General features: G+C 38.2%; 1 protein-coding gene across 6 annotated transcripts in view; it reads right to left on the bottom strand.

The window, feature by feature from the left end:
- OSBPL6 (oxysterol binding protein like 6) overlaps window positions 1-26,069 on the bottom strand; it is a 203,191-nt gene that overhangs the window by 90,612 nt on the left and 86,510 nt on the right. For 5 of the 6 annotated variants that reach the window (XM_073019840.1, XM_007965463.3, XM_073019841.1 and 2 more), the window contains exon 1: window positions 658-861. In XM_073019840.1, coding sequence (XP_072875941.1) covers window positions 658-759 — 102 coding nt within the window. In that variant the 5' untranslated portion in view covers window positions 760-861. Of the gene's footprint in view, window positions 1-657; window positions 911-22,599; window positions 22,795-26,069 lie in introns of those variants that run through there. The other variant, XM_007965465.3, reaches the window with a different exon arrangement.

The raw sequence follows: 26,069 nt of genomic DNA, 5'->3' as shown, positions 1-26,069 counted from the left end.
CATCCATACGATGAATGTTGACATAACCCTGCCAGCAGAATCGCCACTTAAACAGTATAACGACATCAAAAAAATAACTTGCAAAATTGACTCAAATGGAACCATGGGCGTTTTCTACCATAATTAAGTAATAACCATTTACTTTCTCTGTTGCCTGTAAACATTGTTTGGGTTCTCACTGCTTTTAATTCCTAGTATTACAATTTTATCTGTAACCTAATTCCCGAATCTAGCTGTTACCAGATTCCACAAAATATCGAACAGAGGTTAGTGCTTGGCAGCCCAGTGACAGCCTTAGAGGAAGATGTCCTTTGCAGGGTTCATAGTTCCCTTTCCACCTCCATGAATGAAGAGAAGAGTGTTCAAGTTCTTGATGCTGGCTCCCCCTCCAGGTGCAGGGAGGAAAAGACAGTAGGGCTTCCCATAGCCACCCTACCAGCCTTCTGTGTCTGCCTTCTAGAAAGGAGTCCTAAATCACAGAGAAGCAACAGTGGGAGCTTCATGACATCATCAAATGTATCTACAGAAAATAATGAGTTTTCACTTGGAATAAAAGACTTTACAAAACAATTTCAGAAATAATTAGCAATCCCATCCTATCTCAATGGTATTGCATTTGCATAAAACAAACAAAGGCACTTAATGCTCTTCTCTTACCTGCCTACTGTCCCTTTGGGAGGATATCGAAGAGGAGGCACTTCTATGGGTTGGAGTGGATGTTTTATGAGCAGGGGAAATGCCCTTCTCATCTGAACTCATCGCTGCAGTTAGAGTCTCGTTTTACGCACTTAAGACCATCCCAATCTTCTCTCAAATCCACAAAGAAGTAGATGATTTTTCAGCTTCATTCCATTTCCTGAATCAGGTTTGACTAGAAAAGAACAGGCAATATTCGGGGTGTCCAAACCACCTAAGAGCAAAACAAACAAGCCTCATATAAGTAAATAAAGTCAAATTAATATCATTATATTTAGGATGAAACATTAATTTGTGTTAGTGAGAGGAAGAACTCTGGCACATTAGGAAATACTTCTCTCTCTAGCTTTTAAAGTGGAAGATGAAAGTGTTAATATGCAAAAAAAGGACTGCCAACAGGAAAATGGGAAGAAATCATGTGCTAAAGTCATATTCTCTCCTCTTACATTTTCTTTGTTTTAAAGCAGATTATAATGCTATATTTGAGACCCTAATGCCAAGGATGCCAGATTCTCCTCCAGAAACATAATCTCTCCTACCCAATGGACTAGAATAAGAGCTCGGTCCATGTTTGTCTTTAGTTTAGCTATGTCATGTATGTGATGGTTAAATCCAACACAAAGTAGTTACAAAAGAGTTAACGCATTATGTTAACACCTTATGTGCCTCCTGTGATCCAGCACTTGTGAAGGTCAAGGAATAACATATATCCACAGTTATTTGTACCTCAAAATTATAGCATGCCTACATGTGATTCTCAGTAACCAACACGCTTGCGAACATCTACAGATTGACAGGGTATCTCACAGCAGGGGTAAATGGAGTTCCTTCACTTATGCGTAGCCAACAGCCACTTCGATTTTTTTACTTGGATTCATGTAAGGAAGGTTTGCATTGTTAATACTGAGGTTAAAAACTTGTGTCAGAGAGAAACTCTTAAATTGGCCTTGTCTCCAACACAGCTATGCTAAAACATGTTTAAAAGGTAAGCACTATGGTATAACATTAAAAGCTTGAAAAATAATATTTCCCAAAAGATAGACAATTAAAGTGAACCTTATCCTCTTATAAGAAGAAGGCCACATTCTAGCTCCCATCTTAATGCTAGTATCTTCTTGAAGGAAGTACAGAACACCAGAACATTTGTGTAGGCTTGTTAACACAGGTTGGGAAGGAAAGCTGCTAGCAGGAAACAGAAATCAATCTTTAGACCATAAAAAAGTGAGACATGAACTTCAATCTAGAGGGTGAGACACTGAATCAAGTAAACAAAAAATGATGGAGATATATGGGCATCATGAAGACAGTGAGTGAGGTGAACTAATGGATCTAGTAGTTAGAGCTGAGGTCCAAAGGATGAGGAGTTAACTAGGTACCTGGGTGTCTGGCATGACATGATCAACAGATGAGTGGTAGCCAATATGACTAGAGTCAGAGAGACGGCAATATGGTGATCAAAGAAATGCAGAGGCCAGTCCCTGCAGGACCTTGTAGGCCATGACAGTAGCTATGGTCTGAATGTGTGAACCAAAATTGATGTGTTAGAAGCCTAACCCCAATGCAACAGTATTGGGAAGTAAGGCCTAATGGAAGGTGTTTAGGTCATGAGGGTGGAGCCCTCGAGACTAGGTTAGTGCCACTATATAAAGAGCTTGTGATGTGGTTTGGTTGTGTTCCCACCCACATCTCATCCTGAATTGTAGTTCCCATAATCCCCATATGTCATGGGAGGAACCAGATGGGAAGTAATTTGATCATGGGGGTGGTCACCCTCATCCTGTTCTCATGAGAGGTCAGATCTGATGGTTTTATAAGGGACTTTCCCCCGTTTTGCTTGGCATTTCTCTTTGCTGCTGACATGTGAAGAAGGATGTGTTTGTTTCCCCTTCTGCCATGATTGTAAGTTTCCTAAGGCCTCCCCAGTCATGCAGAACTGTGAGTCAATTAAACCGCTTTCCTTTATAAATTAGGCACTCTCAGGTATGTCTTTATTAGCAGCATGAGAATTGACTAATACAGCTTGTGGAAGTGGGTTCTCTCTCTTCTGCTCTCCTACCATATGAGGACATGGAGTTCCTCCTCTACAGAGGATGCAGCATTTGAAGTGCCTCTTGGGAGCAGAGAGACAGGGCCCTAACCTACTGGTGCCTTGATTTCCCAGCCTTCGGGACTGTGAGAAACTTATGTTCTTTATAACTTACCCAGTCTTGGGTACTCTGTTATAGAAGCAGAAGGTGGACTAAGACATTGGCATTTTGATTTTTATCATATGCATGAGAAGCCATCAAGATGTCACCAGATTTGTGTTACTAAGGGGTGACTTTGGCAGCTGTGGGGAGACTCCAAGTGGGGAAGTAAAGAAGATGAGGAGGGCCCAATCAGGACTCAAGAGAGGATGGGAGAGTGGTGGCAGAAATTCCAACACTGAGTCCTGTGTCCTGTGACTGGACATGGTGGGGGAGACAGGGTTAAGGCTAAATCTCAGGTCTCTGGCATTCTGAGCAAGAAATGGTCAAAGGAAATCCAAGATCCATGGGAAAGTCATGATTGTGGTTTGAGACATTGCTGAAGGCATTCAAATGGAGACAAACTCTTAGAAACATAGGTCTGGAGCTTAGGAAAATCTAGGCTGGAGATGTAAATGTTTAATAGACTATGGTAATGATACAGATATATTGATCAGATCCTTTATAGATCATGTAAATTTCACATGTGCCAGTAAATGAAATGTTATATGGTCCTATAGTTATATTTTTAATAATCTGTAACATAATATTAATGGATCATGTCACCTGAATGTGTTATTAGGGATTTTAATGGTCACCTATTTATAGAGAATACCTAAAAGAACAAAACCAATAATTACAGGGGTAATTTTTATAAAGTGTGAAAACTGGACATTCTAGTGAATAGAACTTGTAATCTAGTCTTAAGATTTCAACTTCACTGTCACCGCAGGAAAAATAAAAGCTACTTACCCTCCAACCTGGGAGACTTTCTCTTGAAACAAAACTAGTCTTTGGACAAACAGAAATGGAAAGCGCTGTATATCTCTTCTGTGGGCTAGAGATAGTTTCATTCATTATTGGCAAAAGGTAGTAATAAACCTCCACTTGAGAAATGATCATCTAATCTTTTTGTTTTATGAAGGCAGTCTAATAAGTGAGTAAAGTTTCTGATGCCAAGCTGTGGTGCCAGCAAACAGAATGTAAAGACACTGCTCGGATCCTTGATTTGAAGTACTTAGCTTTCTGGTCCAAAATATTTTACAAGTAGATGCTGACTCTTGAGCCAAAAGGGAGGTACTTTTGTGATGTGTTCAAGTGCTCCCAAGGGATGAAGTTGTAACAACCTAAATAATTAAACTGTAATCCATTTGGAAGTAAATTCAATCCAAGGTATATTTTCTCTGCTGGATTTTTTTCTTTTTTAAAACTGTACTTTTTTCATTAACATCAATGCTAACACCTTGATTTTTGTTTTAATTTAAAATGACATTTTCAGGATAACTTGTTTATGATAAAAGGTCAGCATTTCAGTGGACCTATAGTTATAAATATGTTGAATAATAGCAAAATGAAGAAAAAGTAAGAGAACTTAATTCATTACAAGAATTGTTTTTGAGGTTATTGTTGTTGTTTCTAAGAATTTTTGTTATTTTTTTAACAGAAAGGGTTTCAAGTACTTTAAATATAAAGTTGAATGAGATGCCCTTCAAAGATTATTCCAACCAATTTTCAATCAAGTGTTTGACCACCTGCTCTTTTTCAAATGCATTATAAAAGTAAGTTTAAACTCTGAGAGGTTATTCTTTATTCTTAGAGTGTAGGAATTGCTATAACATAAAAAAAAATTATCTCTACGAAAGAACATTTTCAGAAATTGCCTAAATAATATTCTAAACCAAAGAAAGGCCATAAATTTTAAAGTCAAAACCAACATAATTACTATACTCAATGAGAAAGGTATTGTGGCTGGAAATAACAGCAATACGGGAAAGTCGAACATCTAATTTTTCTGTCTCATTCTTCCTTTATAACAGTGGGAACACCACAAGTATTGCTAAGTGCTGTAACATTTGCATTTTCATTGAGTGATATAAATCTCAGATTTATGACCCAGGGACCTAATTAAAGCAAAAGCTGGTAGGGAAGACTTCTAGAACTTGCTGTTCAAAGGCATCATAAATTGTACGTGTCCAGAAAAACACTTACCCTGGGCTAAGTTGTAATGTGCCACAACCAAGCCCCAAATGTCTTTCTCACAATCCTGAAGGCTGATAAATCAAGGCACCAGCAGGTTAGGGCCCCGTCTCTGCTTCCAAGAGGCTTACAAGAAAGGTTTATTTTTAGCTCATTTACATGTCCTTTAGGTCAGCTGCAGACCTACCTTGAGTCCTCTTCATTCCAGGCTTAACAAACAGCCCCCAGGAGAGGCAGGGCAAAGAGGCATTGCAGAACCATGGGATGGTTCTTAGAGCTTTTGCTTGTAGGTGGTACAGGTTAGATCACTTATGTTTTATTGGCCAAAACGAGTCACATGGCCTAGTTGAGGTCAATGATGCATGAAACTATAGTTCTCCCAGTGGGTGAGGCAGTAGATATTTGGGTATAATAATAATTTACTATATAAACTATAGGAAAAGATTAAAAGTACAGTTGAAAATATTTAAATTGACTCCAGTTACATCACTGAGAGATAACCCTTGTTAACATTTTTTGTTCTACTTTAATCAAAGTAGGAGAATAATATTCACACTATCTGCAATATGGTTTTTCGATCGACAACGTATCACTAATGGCTTTTTTGATAAACAAAGAAACTTCAACAATACCATTCTTAATCATTACAAATAAGATGACCACACAGATATACCACAATACATTGAACCATTCTTCTTTTGGGACATTTAGGTTGTACTCGGTATGTTTTGGAACAAAGAGATTTATCACAGAAGAGTTTGTAATAGTTATACATTTAGTTTTAATCATTATAAAAATGACCTTTTTCATTCCTTTCAATACTTTTTGTTTTGCTTTATCTGATATTATCTCTTCCCTTTCCACTTGTAAGTGATTAAATAAACTTTGTCCATCCTTCCCATTGAAACTTCCTGTATATATACATATTTTTTTTTCAGATGGAGTCTTGCTCTTTTGCCCAGGCTGGAGTGCAGTGGCGTGATCTCAGCTCACTGCAACCTCCGCCTCCCGGGTTCAAGCAATTCTTCTGCCTCAGCCTCCTGAGTAGCTGGGATTACAGGCGCCCGCCACCACGCCAAGCTAATTTTTGTATTTTTAGTGGAGATGGGGTTTCACCATGTTGGTCAGGCTGGTCTCAAACCCCTGACCTCATGATCCACCCACCTCAGCCTCCCAAAGTGCTGAGATTACAGGCGTGAGCCACCACGCCCGGCCCAATTCCTGTGTATTTTATATTATGTGTCCCTCTAGTAATGATCAGGTTGAATTGTTCAAAAAATCTAATTTTAGTGAAGTATTTCCAATTTCTATTTAACGTTATAACTAATAATTGATCTTACCCCTGCCATACCATTTCGTACTTTCTATTTTTTGGGTTCTTCTTTGTTTCCTTTAATGCTTGATGGCTTTGCTTGGTAATCTGGCTTTTGCAGCATACTGACTTTCATATGGTTTTAATAGCCTTTTATATTTGACAATAATTTGAAAGATATAATTCTCCTTTTAAAGTTCTATTTCCATTTCCCTTTAAACTTCTCTAAATCACGCTAGAACCTACAGTCTGAAAGTGACAGTTAAGAGTAAAATGGGGCTGGGTGTGGTGGCTCATGCCTGTAATCTCAGCATTTGGGAGGATAAAGAAGTAGGATCACTTGAGGCCAGTAGTTCAAGACCAGCCTGGCCAACATGGCAAAACCCCTTTTCTGCTAAAAATACACAAATTAGTTGGGCATGGCGACACACGCCTGTCATCCTGGCTATTCGGGAGGCTGAGGCACAAGAATCACTTGAATCCGGGAGGTGGAGGTTGCAGTGACCTGAGATCATGCCACTGCACTCCCACCTAGGCGACAGAGCGAGACCCTGTCCCTGCTGCCCCTGCCATAAACAAACAAAATGAGCAGACCTTCATCCCGCCTCCCCTACCCTCTGTATGGCAGATGCATGTGACAGCAATAACTTAAGCACACCCTGAGAGTGACCCTATGGTCTAAGAAGAATGTGTGTCCAGAGTCCCAAGCAAAGGAATAAAGGAGTGACCCACCTGGAGTGTCACTCCTTGTCTATGAGGAACATCTGAACCCCCTGCCCATCACTTGGAACGCTGCCACTTTTCCTAATTGAGACCTACAGGGATCTCAAAGTGCAAGGATAAATTGTAAGAAAAGCCACCTCCTTTTCTGCAAGGGAAGATAAGGTTTGTCATAATGAAAACTTGGCTAGATTTTCCTCAATTTGAGATATATAGCTTTCATAAAATCAGGGTTTAATCCTGTATAGTCTGACATTGTATTATTCTGTTTGAAGCTAGTGTTTGGGTTATTGACAGTTTGTCTTTTTAAATATTTGCATGACTATTTACAGAGAATTTGGAGGAACCTCATTAGAAAATCGTAGAGGCAAGTTTCCTGATTTCAACTGACCAAGGCTCTACTCTCTCTCCACTCTTCTCAGGCCCCTTACTAAGTAAATGAATAAGACAAACGCTCATCCTTGATGTGAGCAACCATCAAACCTGATGGGTGGGAAAAGGGAAAAGAAAGAATGCAAAAGGAATCATATCTTTTACTTTGTTTAGCTCTACATCTGAATTTTTGTATTTGAAGTAAGTTTTACAGCAAACTAAATATTATAAAACATTTATTACTCTCACATTGACACAATTTAATGTAATCGTTACCAAAATCATAAAAGGATTTTTAATGACTTGGCAATATTATTTTAAAGTTCATCTGGGCTACTCTGGATGCACTGCCTATGAGTTAACTTTGCTCCACACGGAGCAAAAGAAAAAAAAGAAAGAAAGAAAACAAAGAAAGGAAGGAAGGAAAGAAAGAAAAAAGGTAAGTTCACCTGGAAGAGTAAATGTGTAAGAATAGCAAAAAATATTTTAAAAAATAATGAAAGATACTTTACCCTATCACACACTAAAGCTATTTAACAGCTTCCCTGGTTAATAGTAGTAGTACAGGGCCAGGAAAAGCAGATGGAACAGACAAGAATTCCAGAAACTAGTCTATGCAATGACAAAAGGGTCTTAAAAATATCAGTAAGAATATTATTCAGTGCAAAAAAGATACGAGCTATCAAGGCCATGAAAAGACATGGAAAAACCTCAAATGTATATTAAGTGATCATTTCACCAGTACTAATTTTCCAAGACTTGTCAGTCACTTTTTGATTCATCACTTGGTTTCTGGCCTTTGCCATCATGTTTTGAAAGAATGATTAGATAATGTCATAGCTCATATTCTAACAGAAAAATAATACTGGGAAATATGTTTCTGATGACTGCTAACAGATACCGATTGTCAGCACAGTGCAAAGACTTTTTGGCAACAATAAGACACAACAAAATATTTTGCCCTACTTTGTGACCTTAAATGATGACTCATAAATCCCCAGGTGTGTACAAATTCTTACTAAGGCACTATATGATTTCAACAGTACATGTCCTGTTCTCTGGAGGAATTTGCTGTCAAAACAACGATTTCTGCACTGAGTCGAGGCATTCTGAGGAGTTGGCTAAAGCAGACAAAATGACTTGGGTTAAAAATGTCCTTGAACCAACCCTTGTGTGTTGCTGGGGGGAACAGAAAATGATGTAGGTGCGGTGGAGAACAGTATGGCAAAAAAACTAAAAATAGGCCGGGCACAGTGGCTCACACCTGTAATCCCAGCACTTTGGGAGGCAGAGGTGGGTGGATCACCTGAGGTCTCTAATAAAAATACAAAACATTAGCTGAATATTGTGGCACTCGCCTGTAATCCCAGCTACTCAGGAGGGTGAAGCAGGAGAATTGCTTGAACCTGGGAGGTGAAGGTTGCAGTGAGCTGAGCTTGTGCCACTGTACTCCAGCCTGGGCAACAGGAGCAAAACTCCACCTTAAACAAATAAAAAACTAAAAATAAACTGCCATATGATCCAGCAATTCCACTTTTAGGTATATGCACTGAAAGAGCTAAAATCATAGGCTAAGATACTGCACAACCATGTCCATAGCAGCATGTAGCCAAAATGCGGAAGCAACCCAGTCCGTCAATGAAAGAATGAATACATTAAAAAAGGGTTATATCCATACAATGGAATATTATTCAGCCTTAAAAAGGAAGGAAATTCTGACACATGTAATGACATAGATGGACCCTGAAGGCATCATTTTAAAGTAAAGGAACAAAACACAAATACTGTATGATTTCACTTATATGAGACATGAGGTACACAGAATAGTCAAATGTATAAAGACAGAAGGTAGAATGGTGGTTATCAGCATCTGTGAGGAGGGGGAAATGGGAAGAGTTTGTGTTGAGTGGTTACAGAGTTTCACTTGGAAAGATGGAAAGGTTCTGGAAATGCATGGTGGTGATGGATATCAAACAATGTGAATGCACTTAATGACACAGAAGTGGACACTTCAAAGCGGTTAAAATGACAAATTTTATGCGCTCTCTCTCTCTCTATATATATATGTATTTTTTACTACAATAAAAAGTTCCTGAATCACCAGCTATTATGACTTCTACAATATGCAGACATTAATTTTATATTATTTTGTGGTCAAGTTTCAGCTTCTTTATGAAGTCTTTCCTAACCTATTAGACAGAATTATCACTCCAATCTGTATTACTTCTATACATACACATACATGTATTTTTTAACATACCCTGCACTGCATTTATTTGACTTGATTCTGTAAGATCCATGAGGGTTGGGAGTATGTCACTTTTCTCATTATAGTCCAATGTCATGAGCCACAAAAGTCATTCAGGTTGTTTACTGGGCTCATCACTTTAGTTAAAATTTAAATCTTCCATTATATCCATTAAATAACATTGATTGTGCTTGCAGACTGTAGAGATCCACCCTCATATTAGTTCTTTTTCTTTTCTTTTTTTTGAGATGGCCGTCTCACTATGTTGCCCAAGCTGCTCTTGAACTCCTGGACTCAAGCAGTCCTCTCACTTCGGCCTCCCAAAGTACTGGGATTAGAGGCGTGAGCCACTGTACCCAGCCTAGTGCTTTAATTTTGCTGTATTTGCTTAAAGATAACCCAAAATAACCCACATGATTTGTAGACTGGAGTTTCCTAGCTGTTCAATAGTGAGCTGGAGAGAGAGACTGTACAAGGTTCAACATTCCCAAGATAAAATCTCTCAGTTGTTCTTAAAAAAAGGCCTGCCAGACTGCTAACGGTACTATAGGGGCCTGAGGGACATTAGGAATAGGAAATAGATGCAGTAGCATTAATTCTTTCATAACACCACTGATGGGTTAGCCTGGCCACACAGAATTATGGCACCTGGCACCTGATTTACTAAATACCATCTACTAATTACAACATTTCGTGGTCAGGAATCTTAAGCAGAATTTGGAAAAACTGTCATCCTCCAGAATAGCAGTGTTTATGCAGGCCATTACCCACATATTGGGATGTCCAAAATTCTACTTGTGTTGGGCATTCAAGCACGAGTGTTGGTTTCAATTACTGTTCATTCATTGTTACATGAGGGAAGGAACGGCTGACATAACTGAGAATCCACTGCCAGGTCCCAGGTTCTGCAGCCTTGTAAACTCATTTAATTGGAGTGTGGTAACCTTGGCACATATCTACTGGTGAGCTGGAGCTGCCGTGCACTAGCTCAGGAGCTCTGTGCATCTCCCCCCAGTTCAGGGCTTCAAAGACGTTCCCCTGAGACCTTGAAATAGACCGTGGTGGGAGTATCTATGCCATGCAAATGCTTCAAATCTGGGCTTTTTGTTTTGTTTTGTTTTTAAGAGTTGATTGTTAAACATTTGCCAGTACACCACCGTGTGTGGTGGTTTTCATTGTAGTGGTTTCTCTTGTAGTGGTTTTCATTTTTATTTTTACACTAAAATATCCCATGGGTTGCCTGAGTTTGAAGCCAATCCCAACTCTGCCACTTCCTAGTTATGAAAACTCAGGCAATTTACTGGTCTCTCTTTGCTTCAGTTTCCTCATCTATAAAACAGGGATAGTAATAACTCTTCTTCACAAACCCCAAGCTTGGGAAATGTCAGAGCTAATCATCTACTACATAGGTTCTCAAGGGTAGCATTGGGATCAACATATCACTTGGGAACTTCCTGGAAATCCAAATTCTTGAGCTCATCTATGCTTGTGAATCAAAACCTCTGAGGGTGGTGCCCAGCAATCTGTGCTTTAATAAGCCTGCCAGCAGGCAGCAGGTATGCCGAGTTGCCAGTTGGGCCCCATTCTTCACTGGCCTAACACCAACAAAACTAGGGAATAGTAACACAGTATCAGACACAGAATCACCGCCAAGTCACAGACCTAAAGCCTCAAAAATAAAGGAATTGCTAAGATTTTTCCTCTGAAATTAAAAACGTTTTGGAACAAGAATTTTAGGGATAATTAAAGCACGTAGCATTTAACCTTTATATATTCCTAAATGGTTTTTATACTGCAGATTAGTTTTAACAACTTTAGATAGCTTACAAAAAATGACTTTCTTATAAACACAGTACCTCCATTAATTTTTTATTATAAGTAAATTTTAAATAATTTTATTATAATTGTGTTTTATTATAATTTTTATTATATAAACACAGTGCCTTCCAATAAAGAAAATAAATCAAAAAGCTCTATCATGAGCCCACAGGACTTCTGTTGTCCACTAACCCTTGCAATTGCAAAGTGTCTCAGATTCCAGATTCAGTAACCCAAAGAGATAACCCAGTCACTGTCTTTGACTAGATGGGGGATGGAGGGTACGTGGTGCTCTGCAAAGGTTTTACGCAAAGGATCAGACAGAAAATATTTCAGGCGTTGTGAACCATACAATCTCTGCTATGGCTACTCAAATTGCCACTGTAGTGGAGAAGAAGCCTTAGACAATATGCAAATGAATAAACATGATTACGTTCCAATAAAACTTTATTTATAATAACAGGCTGCATATTTGGCTTGTGGGCTGTAGTGCTGAACCTTAGAGTAACCACTAGACTATGAAACATCAAGATGCATTATTGGAACCAGATGTTGGCAAGTACCTTCAAAGACTGTAGATTACTAAACAGTTTCCCATGGCAGACAGGTCTGTTAATCTGCACTACAGTTGGTAAACAATTTACACAGGACATTCTGAATTTAATTGCTTCTTGCCAACTCCAGATTTCCCTATCTCCCCTAACATGAGAAAGAAGATACTTTATGCTTGCAAATGTAAAAACTGAAAAATATTAATAAGATAAAATAGAAACTTGTTTTCATCAAAGTTTTATTTATAATATTAGTTCTATTAAAAACCCCTTGAGAAAAAGAATTGCTAAGTTCCACCTGAAAGATATAACCCTAAGTAGACCAAGAGTATTTTAGGAAAATGCATGAACTAAAAAGAAAAAGAGACCTTGAAAATTGCTAAGGTACGAGTAGACTTTAAGTGTTCTCACTACAAAAAAACAAACCAAAAAAAAGCTAAGGGTGAGGTAATGCACATGTTAATTAGCTCAATTCAGCCGTGCCCTCAAGTCTTTATATTTCAAAACATGTTGTTCATGATCAAAATATACAATTTTAATCTGTTAATTTTTAAAAATCCAGAAATGTTCAAAAAAAAAAAAAATAGTTGTAGTGGCCGAAACGGATTTGACTAGAGAAACAGAATTTGATAACACAGCTTTATGAAAGGTTAATCTCATCATAAATTGAGGAACAGCTATACTAAAATGTCTTTCCTTAAAGCTAATGTTATCCCTTAATTGTCAGCCTACATTCCAGAAGACATTAAATGCAACAACCTGTTCTTAGCATTCAAATTTAGCTCATGAAAATCTTAATTTGATAGCTTAATTGTACCTTTCAAAAAACGTTTTCCAATCAATATTGGATAGTTTTAAGACATCTGGTATCATGTATTATTTGGTAATGATGATGACTGTCTCTCTCTCTTTCTGCCTTTGAAACCAAATCTGGAGAATTATTTCTATTCAAAACATTTTTTAGATTCTAAAAATATCTAGCTATTTAGGTTTTACCTCCTTTTTCAATTAGGTTCAAAATTGGTATAACCCATGATTATATGGAACAATGCAGTGCATTTATTCTAGGTATAAGACACCTAGTGGGAAAGTAGAATAAAATAATTGAAAGAGAAACTGAATCAGAAAATCCAGGACACGCAGTCAATGTGCACATGGTGACTGCTGATAATTCTTTGTTTTTCTGAATACTTCATTATTATTTGAATAAAGTACTCAAAGGGATTTTTTTTTAAAGACTAAGAACTCACTGTCAAGTCTTAGATCCTAAAGATTTTCTCCTATTTTTTTCTAAAAGTTTTATAATTTTACTTTTTATGTTTAAATCTGTGATCTATTTTGAGTTAATTTTATATAAGGTATAAAATTTAGAAGTTCACTGTTTTGTATACGGATGTCCAATTGCTCGAGCACTATTTGTTGAAAAGGCTATCCTCCTTTCATTAAATAGCTTTTGTGCCTTTGTCAAAAATTAGTTGGCAGAGGCTGGGAGGGGTAGTGGAGGGTTGGGGGAGGTGAGGATGATTAATGGGTACAAAAAATAGTTAGAATGAATGAATAGGACCTAGTATTTAATTGCATAACAGGGTGACTATGGGCAATAATAATTTAATTGTACATTTAAAAATAACTAAAAGAGCATAATTGGATTGTAACACAAAGGATAAATGATTGAGGGATACATACCACATCTTGCATGATGTGATTATTACACATTGCATGCCTAGATCAAAACATCTCATGTGTCCCATAAATATATACACCTACTACATACCCACAAAAATTAAACATAAAAAAATTTTTGAAAATTAGTTGGGCACAAAGAAAAGCAAAAAGGTAAACGAACTCTATCTGTAGCTTGTATTGGATTACTGAAGTTTAAGAAATTAAAACGAAGCATTGTAGCTTATTTTGTTTTATTTTTCCCCATCCCCTGCCTAAAATGAAGTATTTTTAAAAGGCAGAATATGTCTAGATCAAAAATGAGCAATGGGACAAAAGTCCAAAATGGAAGAGAATGCAGGTCACGGGTTCTCTTACCCACCACTCTCCCCAAAACCCCTTTCTGTGGAAGTGTGGCTTCTTCATCTTTGCAAATCTAAGCAACACTGTACTTGATTCAGTACACATTTTGGCATTTCTTCACCAGTATCTTTCTTTTAAATGTTTTATTTTGGAATAATTTTAGATTTGCAGGAAAGATACAAAAATACTATGGGAAGTTCCCATACACCCTTTACCCAAGACTTCCTCCAGTTTTCACCAGTTTCTCAGAAGCTGACAAAACAAGACATTTTCATCTGAAACTTTAACTACTTATAGTGCCAGTTGAAAAAAAAAATAGACATTTGGAAATAAATTCAAATGCCAAAACGGCAGTTATTGTTTAAATAAACTCTACAGTACTTTCAAATTTAGTATTCTAAACGTGAAAAAGTCAGCAAATCATCCTGCAGTTCTCAGATCAAGTGTTACCTTAGAATAGGCACACACACCTTGTCACTTTCTAGAACAATACTCTTTTCATTTCCTTCATAGCTCTTATCTCACTCAGTATTTATATTATCTGTGTACTGGCTTACTGTCTATCTCCGGAGGCCTCTTGTTTCCTGCTCTGCGTTATAACCCATAACAGTGCCTGGAGGATTGACACTCAATAGACTTTGCTGGATGAATGAATGGATGAATGGATGGATGGATGAAAGCCTATCCGAATGACCAAACACTTGAGACATAGCGGGGATGATGTAAGACACATGATAAAAGACATCCATTTAGATGACTCTTAGTTCTAAAATGTTAACCCTTTAAATAACTAGCACCAGCCATACACAGTTGAAGTTTTAGGGAGCGTGTGTGTTTTTCCTTCATCTTCGTAGTCATTTCTTACAAGAGCAAAGTTTAGAATTGTTGTTTGGAAAGACAAGCCTTTCAAAGGAGATTTGTGGTGTTGGTTCACTGCAACAGTAGTTCCTGGCATTAATCATTTGATATGCAAAGTGAATAAAGTAAAATTTTAAATTACCATCAAAGTTAGACTTATTAAAATATTAATCATTCTTCTGTATGTAAGACATATTTGAAAAATAATTCACAAATGTTGGATTTCAATTTTATGGTCGTTTGGGAACAAGATATTTTGAGAAGACGGGTTAAAAGTTTACTGGAAGGTCTTGTACCAATCACTGAGTTTCGGGGGAAAAAAAAGTTTGCTGGAGAGTAGGGGATGGGAGGAAGAGGGAGAGGATCAGGAAAAATAACTAAGGGGTGCTAGGCTTAACCTGGGTGATGAAATAATCTGTACAACAAACCCTCATGACATGCGTTTACCTATATAAAAAACCTGTATATGTATCCCTGAACTTAAAATAAAAGTCAAAAATGAAAGTTTAAAAGACAAAAGGGGGAATGGTCTAGATCTCCATCTTCCCTTCCATTGCCTACCTCTGCCATTCAGGTTCAAGGAATTAACTGGTTGTAGGGAAAAAACAGCAAGGAAGGAAGGAAGGATGGATGGATGGATGGATGGATGGATGGATAGATAGATAGATGGCAGGCAGGAAGGAAAACAGGGAAGGAGGAAAGGAAAAAGGGAGGAAGGAAGCAAAGAAGGGAAAGAGGGAGGGAGGGAGAGAGAAAGGGAGGAAGGAAGGAAGGAAGGAAGGAAGGAAGGAAGGAAGGAAGGAAGGAAGGAAGAGACTACCTGTTCCTATATTTTCTATGAACACTAACATTCTCCCAGGGTCAAATATAACAAAGTATGTCCAGAAAACAAAGCACTTGGTCACTTGACAAACCAAAGAAAAGAAAACCATTCCAAAACAAGCACCGTAAGTATCCATTTATCAAATAAAACGAAGCAATAAAAAGAAGCAGCAATAAAATAAAAACACTGGAACACCTTCAGTCTCTCTGCTTTATTTAGAGTGTTCATCTTTCCTTTGTTTCTGGACCTGCATGATGATGAAGTGGACACTGACAAAGGCATTCAATAAGGTATACACTGATCTACCGTCCAAAGAGTACAATAATCCCACTGTCACTCCTGGAACACCTGCATATGATGCAGTGAGTTGCAAATAACTCAGATAATCTGGTGAACTAAAGATTTAACAGACTGAATATCGCTGCCAAGAAACATATCAACATTAATACTAAAAATGGAGTTGGGAAGAAAAATTCTTCTTCTGTCTTCATACAGAAATTTTGAATGACTAAAAATAATAGTGATAATAAAAGGTTAAAAAAAGAAAACTCTCATAGTTAACTCTTTATTCTGTAAGGTCTTCTCTGTATAAAAATATAACAATAATTAGTAGTTGTCATGCTGAAGTTATTAATTTGAAACTATTTTGTGTGCTCAAAGGATAAAATACATTTATAATGCTGTTTGAACCAATGGTTTCAATGTAAAAGAAAAAAGATACAAATATAAAATTTAAAAATTAAGAATCCATAAAGTTAACTCAGGAAAATCAGCATGAACTCATCATTTTCTTTTTCTTTTTGGACATATGTATTTCCTACCTTGTTTTCTGAAAAGGCATGGAAACACTGACAACCCATGGGAACGAGCGCCCCTAGTGCCTGACTACAGTTTCTAAATTCTGTTTCCTATTGAAAAGAACCAGGCTGCTTGGAATGGCTGATTCTTAGGCTGGGGTATGGAATGTACAAGAAGAGTTTGAGGCAACCTGTTGTATCAAAAAGTAGAGTCAAAGAAATGAATAGCACAGGGATGCTTTGGGGATGTTCTGCATCTTGGTCTGGGTGCTGATCATATAGGTGTGTCCAGTATGTGCAAATTCACTGTGATTCATATATGATAGGTTCTCTTTTCTATACATACACACAGGAGCCAGGTTGAAAGGGCTCACAATGAATAAAGAAGGTTTTGTTTGAGCATCAAAATGAAAAACATAACAAAACAATAAACCACTATAATTAAGTGTGTGAAACATAACAAATATTTTTTTAATCCATCAATTTACAATGATTCTCAAGAAAAAAGGGAAGTTTCTCACTAAAAAGCATAAATATCACCTTTTGAAGAAACTATAGCACCAACTCTGATATTGTCAATTACTAGGGAAATATTAAGCACTCACCCTGCCCTTCCTATATGAACTGTATTTCAGGGCCACCAAATACTAGTTGATGATGGAAGTTCTTTATAAAAGAATGACAGCTAACAAATGTAGAAGGCATAATAGGATGGGGGGGGGGTGGTCGCCATTTTTATAACCCCTAATGACATAATATATTTAGGCAATAATTACTGGCTGACAAAATCATGAAGTAAAAAAAAAAACGGATGGGGGAACTTTACAATGGAGGGATCAGGATGTTCTTCTCCGAAACACGGTCCGATGACCAGCATCACTAAAAGTGGGGTAACCAGACCACAAGTGCCTCCTGAGGTGACACTACATAAAGTATACAGCAAAAGGAAGCAGAATTCTTGCCAGAGTAGTTAAATCTGAATCCAATCAAGCCTCTTGATCTAACTTCCAAGTTCTGGTAAATTTGAGGAATAGAGAAAAAAGTTAAGTAACAACAATCAGCCAAACCCAGTATGTGGAAAGTTCTACTCCCAAAGTAGCTTAATTTCAACAAGTGAATGACTTGAGAAAAGAAAGGGAATATTCTAGATAACAGTTTTATGAGACTCAATAGCCAAGTGAAGTGTATGCACTTCTTCAGATCTGGTTCAAACAAACCACCTATTAAAAGATAATTTTGAGACAATCAGGGAAATTTGAATACGGAATGAGTAGTAGATGATACCGAAGAAGCATCATTCATATTGTTAGGTGTGACATGGCAATATGGTTCTGTAGGAAAATGTGCATGCTAAAATATGCCTACTGGAGAATGCAGGGGTGGATATGACACGATGTCTACTTCTAATGACTTCTGATAAATAGAGAAGGAGATAGATGAATCTCAGTGTGTGCGTATGGTTGTTCATTGTGCTATTCTTATACGAAAGTATAAGTTTGAATTTTTTTCAAATGAAATGTATTTTTAAAATATAGAAAACAAAAACTGGCCGGGTGCAGTGGCTCATGCCTGTAATCCCAGCATTCTGGGAGGCCGAGGCGGGCGGATCATGAAGTCACGAGTTTGAGACCTGCCTGGCCAATATGGTGAGACCCTGTCTCCTCTAAAAACACAAAAATTAGCTGGGTGTGGTGGCATGCATCTGTAGTCCCAGCTACTCGGGAGGCTGAGGCAGGAGAATCGCTTGAACCCGGGAGGGAGAGGTTGCAGTGAGTCAATATCGTACCACTGTACTCCAGCCTGGGTGACAGAGCAAGACTCCATCTCAAAAAAAAGAAAAGAAAAGAAAAAAGGCCAGGCGCAGTGGCTCATACCTGTAATCCCAGCACTTTGGGAGGTCGAGGTGGGTGGATCAGAAGGTCAGGAGCTTGAGACCAGCCTGGCCAATATGGTGAAACCCCATCTCTACTAAAAATACAAAAAATTTAGCCAGGCGTGGTGCCACATGCCTGTAATCCCAACTACTCAGGAGGCTGAGGCAGGAGAACTGCTTGAATCCGGGACGCGGAGGTTGCAGTGAGCCGAGATCGCACCACTGCACTCCAGCCTGGGTGACAGAGTGAGACTCCATCTCAAAAAAAAAAAGAAAGAAAGAAAGAAAAAGCAAAAACAAAAATCAAGAGAAGAAAAAAGTCTTAATAAAAAAAAAAAAAATGTCCCTGGCCAGAAGCGGTGGCTCACTCCTGTAATCCCAGCACTTCAGGAGGCTGAGGCAGGTGGATCACTTGAGGTCAGGAGTTCAAGACCAGCCTGGCCAACATTGTGAAACCCCATGTCTACTAAAAATATAAAAAATTAGCTGGGCGTGGTGGGGGGCACCTGTAATCCCAGCTACTTGGGAGGCCAAGGCAGGAGAATCACAGGAACTCGGGAGGCAGAGGTTGCAGTGAGCTAAGATTGCGCCATTGCATTCCAGCCTAGACAACAAGAGCAAAACTCCGTATCAAAAAAATTCAAAAAATTAAAAAAAAAAAAATCTCCCTTTTCCCTACTATTTATATACGAAAACCTTGATATGAACAGTATACTCCTTTTTCCCCCCCAGTTAGTTACTTACACAGTTATACTTTTACTGGATATGTATTCAAGGTACAATTTATTTTTCAGAACTGGTCTAAATCTTTAAGGTGTTTGGGTGACTCATTTTTCTAAAACCTCACCAACCAGATTGAGAAGGACAAACACACAGGCGAGAGCCGGCCTGGGGCACAGCCCTTCTCTCTGGACAAAGAATCTTCTCTTGTCCCTCCTTTGTTCCCATTCTTTCAACAGGCAGGAAAGAAGTTCTGGGGTCTCACTCCTTTTCCCTGGAGACAGGAGGTGGCTACTGGCCTGCTACCTCCCCTGGGTCCCTCAGCTCTTCAGATTAGGCACTCCTTAAGCAGAAGAGACTCCCTTCAACCTGAGGGAAAGTCCAGGACAGGAAGAAACAGGGCAGGTGAAATGGTGTCTGCACTGCCAATTCCTGCTTGCTATTCTCTCCATTTCCACTACTCCAGGGGGAATTCTCATGATCCACAAATGATAAAAGGTAGCCAAGGGCAGCTTCCTCACAATGCCAGGGTTGAATACTCTTTCTCCTCTTCCAGTTTTTACTTAACCATGTTATTTTTGCTCACTTGTTAGTTTTACTTTTTTTCTTTTCTTTTCTTTCTTTTTCTTTCTTTTTTTTTTTTTTAACACATTTCAACCCGTTTTATATGTCAACAATGGCTCTTAAGCCCTCCCTACATTTTTTCCCCCATTTTTTCAGTCTTGGTTGTCACTTCCTCAGGGAGTTAAAGGAAATGAAATGTGGAGTTGATAACAGGAACTCCAAGAAAATGAGATAAAGGGGGGTTTCGGTTTCTGAAAGCATTTCTGAGTGTATATGCACACACACTCTTTAATTCCTGTGACTAAAAGCAAACAAATTTCTTTCTTTTCTTTCTTCTTTCTTTCTTTCTTTCTTTCTTTCTTTCTTTCTTTCTTTCTTTCTTTCTTTCTTTCTTTCTTTCTTTCTTTCTTTCTTTTTTTGTCAGGGGGAATTGGGGGAGATAGGCTCTGTGAATCTAGCAAACAAAATTCATGTAGAAAATGAGAGATCAATTCCCTGAATTTCCCCTTCAAAAAAGAGTTTAGTTTCCATCTCCTATAGTCAAGTCACAACTCAGCAAATGTGTGGAAACAAATTTCCAGGTACTTTATTTCCATGAACTTAAACTTGATAGTCAAAGGGACTCATGCACAATTTCACGCCTGCATGTGGTCAAGTATTGAGAGATCCTAGGCAATGCTGATCTAAGAGAATCCATGAGACGGAGCAAAGTAATGCAGGCAGAAGGACACTAAGATACTCAAAATAAAAATCCCATCCATTGGTCTTCTTTCCTGTGTGCCTCAACATTTAAAAATGGATACCAATCAAGAAGAGATTTACAATATGTCTGATGTATCTAGGGGGAAAAAAATGGACACCCTGTGGTCTAAAATCTGCTTAAGTAACAGGCATTACCAGTTGAACTCTAAATGCATTATGGGAAAATATCTGTAAAGCTTATGTTTTAGTAAAATAATTGGTTTAAAAAGAAGAAGAAGAAGAAGAACCATTGTTCTGGGAGTATATCAGTTTCCCCACACTGAGTTTAGCTAATGCAGGCACAGAAATGCTATGCCCAAAAGGACCCTACGATTTGAAATGCTTCCATGGTTAAAGTATTTTATTACCATATAAACATTTGGTTCAATATCTAATTGACAGAAACATTATTGAATGAATTTCATTTAGCAACAATATATAGCAATCAAAGATGAGGAAAGACAAGTTTGTGATTAACTACAACTCACTGTGATGGAGGTATGTCTAATTCTGATGGCAAGATTTCTCAATGCTAAAAGTTCTGTACATATGGAGGGCACAGCATTACTGCTCTCTGAGTCACCCTGGTGTCCAGAATGAGTGAGGGGCTAGAAAATGGACTCTAAAGCCCTATAGGGATCATTCAAAAAGAAGTCTACTTGGTGAATCAGTTTACCTCCCTGGAACCAAAACAGTCAGATCAGGCAACTGAACTCTTAGGTCATGAAATATCAGACTCTGAGATGACATCCTCAACGTCTGGAAAAAAAGATGCAGAGCACATCGCTATGAAAATCAGATCTCCTAACTAATCCCATGGCCTGAAACATCTTATCTTTGAAAAGTCTTTTTACTTCCTAGGTAAGCCTGGCTGGCAAATGTCAGCTTCTCAAAGCTCATATATTTTATATAAAATAATAAATGGTGAAATAATGACAGAAGATAAATACTAATGGAATGCTATGTTAAAGTACACAGAAGTGACTTCATATACAGAGAGCAGAAGAAATTGACGCTTAAAGCAGGACTCTTCAACTCAAAAGCCTACGTGTCCCAGGCAGGTGCCATAATTGATTCAGTTAAATATTTAGGGAATGCAAAATACTAGCAAAGTGCAGTCACTGGGATAGTAACAAGACCAGATTTTTAATCTTCCAAGGGAAACCAGATATCTGATCTATCTGATTTTTATGTGAAGTTTCCAGATTTTCAAATGTTGGCAATTAATTTTCTTACAAAAAGAAAATTTTTACAGGTTAAAATATTTTAGTAAAAAATTTGACCTGTGGGCTACTACTTTGCAAGCTCTAATGTAAAATGCACTTTTAAACAATACAGTAATAAACAGGAAGCTTCTCATATAACAATGATTACACTAAATTACTGAGCCTTGGTTTCTGCTCTACCAAGAGGGACCAGTCCATGCTAGGAAAGGGCGGGAGTGGCATCAGGATACAAAAGAAACTTTCCCCAAATCATATATGTCTGAATTATCATCACCACTACCACCACCACCCCTGTGCCCATGGCAAAGAAGGTTTGAGCGGAGGATGTGCAGCTTGTAAAAAGCTCCCAAAGACGATTAATGCCACAAACTTCTACCCTGGGGATGACTGACTTTGAAGAAGTAGAAAGCTTCAGATAACTGGGAAGTGTGCAGCTAAGTGGTGAAGACCACAAACTCAGTTGGCCTAAAATATCAAATAGTATATATCAAGGGGCTCTTATATTGCAGTTAAAATAATAACTGCAAATATGAAAGATGACAATGAGACCACAGAAAGCATTGCTAGTACCACATTAACCATTTCAGTCTTATGGGCAAAAAGAAAAGTTGACTGTCTCGTCGTTTATTGTGGAAGATTATAAAAGCTGGATGCATTTTAAGAATGTGTACCTGTAGTCAAATGTGGGTTTGTGGATATGTGTATAAAGAAAGCAAGGATAACATTTTGCCTATTTTAAGGTTTAAGTCTGCATGTTCATTGCTCAAGAAGGGAAAAGCAGTATCATATTTCCACATGATGCCACACTACATACAGAAAACAGAAAATGGTTACCAAATATTTTCACATTTTTCTACTTCCTATCCTTAAAAAAAAAAAAAGAACTTTTTATTACGAGGATTATGACATAGTATTTTAAGATCTGACATACAAATAAGAGATATAAATAAACACCTTCCTGTGACTGTGGTGTCTCACTAATCTTTTGCTATTATTAAACACTGCCTAACCTAACCCTGCTTTTGGTTTTAAGCTTGTGTTCTTCTAACTCACCTTGCACCTTGGAGTCAAAGTCTTCCAAGTCAGCTTTATCGTCAAAGCTGTTTCACAGTGGTTTATCCTCAGATGCCTGCAGCTTTTCTCCTTGGGACACGATGTGTCTTTGACCTTGCTGAGGCTCTCTGGGTAAATTACAGGGGTGGCTCCTTAATATCCTTTTGTTGCTGTTTTCCCAGCAAGTGGCAGAACCTGAAAAAGAGAGATTACAGTCATATAGCACAGCTTTATGGAACTTTGGTGAGCCTCTCACGGGGACTGCCTATGGACAATCAGAAAATTCTTCCTAATTTATCTTTCGAAGAGGAAGTTCATATGGGTACGTGCCTCAGCTTTTTATCTCCTTTGTTCAGTTTTATGTAACCTCAAAGACGTAACCACTGACCTTCTCAGTAATCAGTAACATTCATAATTTACATCTTACCCAGAGCTTGGAGTATGAAAACTCTCAAGTGATATAGCAAATATTTCCTAAAAGGGGACAAAATATATTTTCCAGAACCACAGTTAGCTCTCCAATTAAATATAAACCTCAACAGGATTTTTTTGTTTGTTTTTTGTTTTGTTTTGTTTTGAGACAGAGTCTCGCTGCGACGCCCAGGCTGGAGTGCAATGGCGTGATCTCGGCTCACTGCAACCTCCGTCTCCTGGGTTCAAGTGATTTTCCTGCCTCAGCCTCCTGAATAGCTGGGATTACAGGCACACACACCATCATGCCCAGCTAATTTTTGTATTTTTAGTAGAGATGGAGTTTCACCATGTTGGCCAGGCTGGTCTCGAACTCTTGACCTTGGACGATCTGCCTGCCTCAGCCTCCCAAAGTGCTGGGATTACAGGCTGAGCCACCACGCCCGACCCAATAGAGTTTTTAAAAATAGTAAGTATGAAGTGGTGTGCCTGGACAAAAACCCATGAACAGTCTCTAATTTGCTATAGAAGAGGAGAACTGTAGTCAAACTCCTAGAACAATCCTCTAGCAAGAAGAACGGACTCTATACATACTATAAAAGAATATAGTTTTTAACTTGACATAATTTCTCACGAAGCAAAGAAAGAGTATGCTATGGTCTGGATATAGTTTGTTTGGCCCCACCAAGTCTCATGTTGAAATGTGATCCCCAATGGTGAAGGTGAGGCCTGGTGGGAGGTGTCTGTGTCACAGGAGCAGATCTCGCATGAATAGCTTGGTGCCACTCTGAGGGGTGAGTTCTCACTCTTACATCCCAGAAGAACTGGTTGTTGAAAAAGAACCTGGGACCTCCTCTTTTCTCTCTCTCTCTTGCTTCCTCTGTCACCATGTGATCTCTGCATAACAGCTCCCCTTCATCTTCTGCCATGAATGGAAGCAGCCTGAGGCCCTCACCAGAAGCCGATGCTAGCACTGTGCTTCTTGTACAGCCTGCAGAACCATGAGCCAAATAAACCTCTTTTCTTTATAAATTACCCACCCTCAGGTATTCCTTTATGACAACACAAATGGACTAAAACACAATATTTTTACAAAAGAATAAATAAATTCATCATAAGAGAAAAATCTGACAAGTAATCCAAAGTAGAAGTTACTCTCTGATCTTGAAACATGACAGATATTTTTTCCTTCCAGCCATAAACCTCTCTAGCAGGCTCCTTTATTCACAAGCCAGCTTTAAAAATCACTCCGCAGGTTTGACTTCTTTTTCAAGCCTATTCTTTCACTCTGTTTTAGTTTTCCTTTTATTTATTTATTTTTTTACTTATTGAGAAGGGGAAAAATGCACACACAAGCACATGTATACATACACACATATTCTAAGACTACAACTTATTGAAACTGCAAAAGATTTATGTTCTGCCAGCATCCAATGCCACGACTGCCCCCTTAAGTACCATCTTTCTGAAAAAGTTTTTGTTCTAACTCCCCTTCCACTTCCTTAAATAAAATTTAAAAAAAATTATATGTAAGACAATTCTGTGTACCTTGTAAGTTCTGAATAAAATTTAATTGTTGATTATGATGATGACCTTGAATACAAAGGCTAAGGTCCATCAGGATTCTTTTTGTATGCTCAGTATCGCATCTTTTTATTTTCTGCATGCACTACTCAATCTATGCTCTTTAATCTCATTTAATTATAGGCAGGTGGAATAGGAATTGTCAGCTATAGAAACTCCCCTGGCAGGCCAGGCGCAATGGCTCACACCTGTAATCCCAGCACTTTGGGAGGCCGAGGTGGGTGAATCACCTGAGGTAAGGAGATCGAGACCAGTTTGGCCAACATGGTGAAACTCCATCTCTACTAAAAATACAAAAAATTAGCTGGGCATGCTGGCAGGCACCTGTAATCCCAGCTACTCGGGAGGCTGAGGCAGGAGAATTGCTTGAACCTGGGAGGCAGAAGTTGCAGTGAGCTGAGATCATGCCATTGCAGTCCAGTCTGGGCAACAAAAGTGAAACCCTGTCTAAACAAACAAACAAACAAACAAACAAAAACAGAAAATCCCTTAGCCACCTCTTCCTTGCTCCTTCCTATGATGAACTCTGCCAAGCTTTGGAAACAGAGAAGACACTGATAAACGAAGAGAAAAAAGAAAAGGTATGCTAAAGAGTCCCCTGTGCTATCCTGCTTGAACCTGGGAGGCGGAGGTTGCAGTGAGCCTAGATCACGCCATTGCACTCCAACCTGGGCAACAGAGTGAGACTCCATCTCATAAAACAAAAACAAAAACAAAAACAAAAAAAGTCAAAAGCAATTGCAACAAAAGCAAAAATTGACAAATGAGATCTAATTAAACTAAAGAGTTTCTGCACAGAAAAAGAAACTATCATCAGAGTAAACAGACAACCTACAGACTGGGAGAAAATTTTTGCAATCCATTCATCTCTGACAAGGTCTAATAACCAGAGTCTACAAAGAACTTAAACAAATTTACAAGAAACAAACAAACAACCCCATTAAAAATTGGGCAAAGGACATGAATAGACACTTCTCAAAAGAAGACATTTATGCAGCGCTGCACACAATTTTTAACTCTCACACTTAATGTATGTTAGAGTTTAAAACTGAAATTTACAAGGTTTTGACTTACATGTACTCTGTAAGAAACTAATCTATTATTGTCCATTTTGCTATTAAGTGCACGAAAGTGTATATTTTCTCACAATGCATATGAAATGTCAAAGAACAGAGGTTTTGGCTTGTTCTGCAACCATAATTAATGTTCGTGTGAATATTCTGTACTTTCAAAAAGACAACTGAGATGAAGTGTAGTACCTGCTATAACCTCCAGGGGGACCGAGTACTCTGAGTTAAAAATTACCACCACACTATTAACACACGGTTCAGTTATAACCAATCATCTCTGATTGTTACTCAAGCCAAAAACATTAGAAACATTTGTCTTAATTCAGCTTCAAAAGCTTGATTAGGACATACAGGGTATTATAGTCACATTCACATTCCAAATTTCTAGGTGACATATATTAACTA

Source organism: Chlorocebus sabaeus, chromosome 10 (assembly GCF_047675955.1).
Source record: "Chlorocebus sabaeus isolate Y175 chromosome 10, mChlSab1.0.hap1, whole genome shotgun sequence".
In the NCBI taxonomy this organism is placed as follows: domain Eukaryota; kingdom Metazoa; phylum Chordata; class Mammalia; order Primates; family Cercopithecidae; genus Chlorocebus; species Chlorocebus sabaeus.
This window is presented reverse-complemented; position numbering and strand designations above follow the sequence as displayed.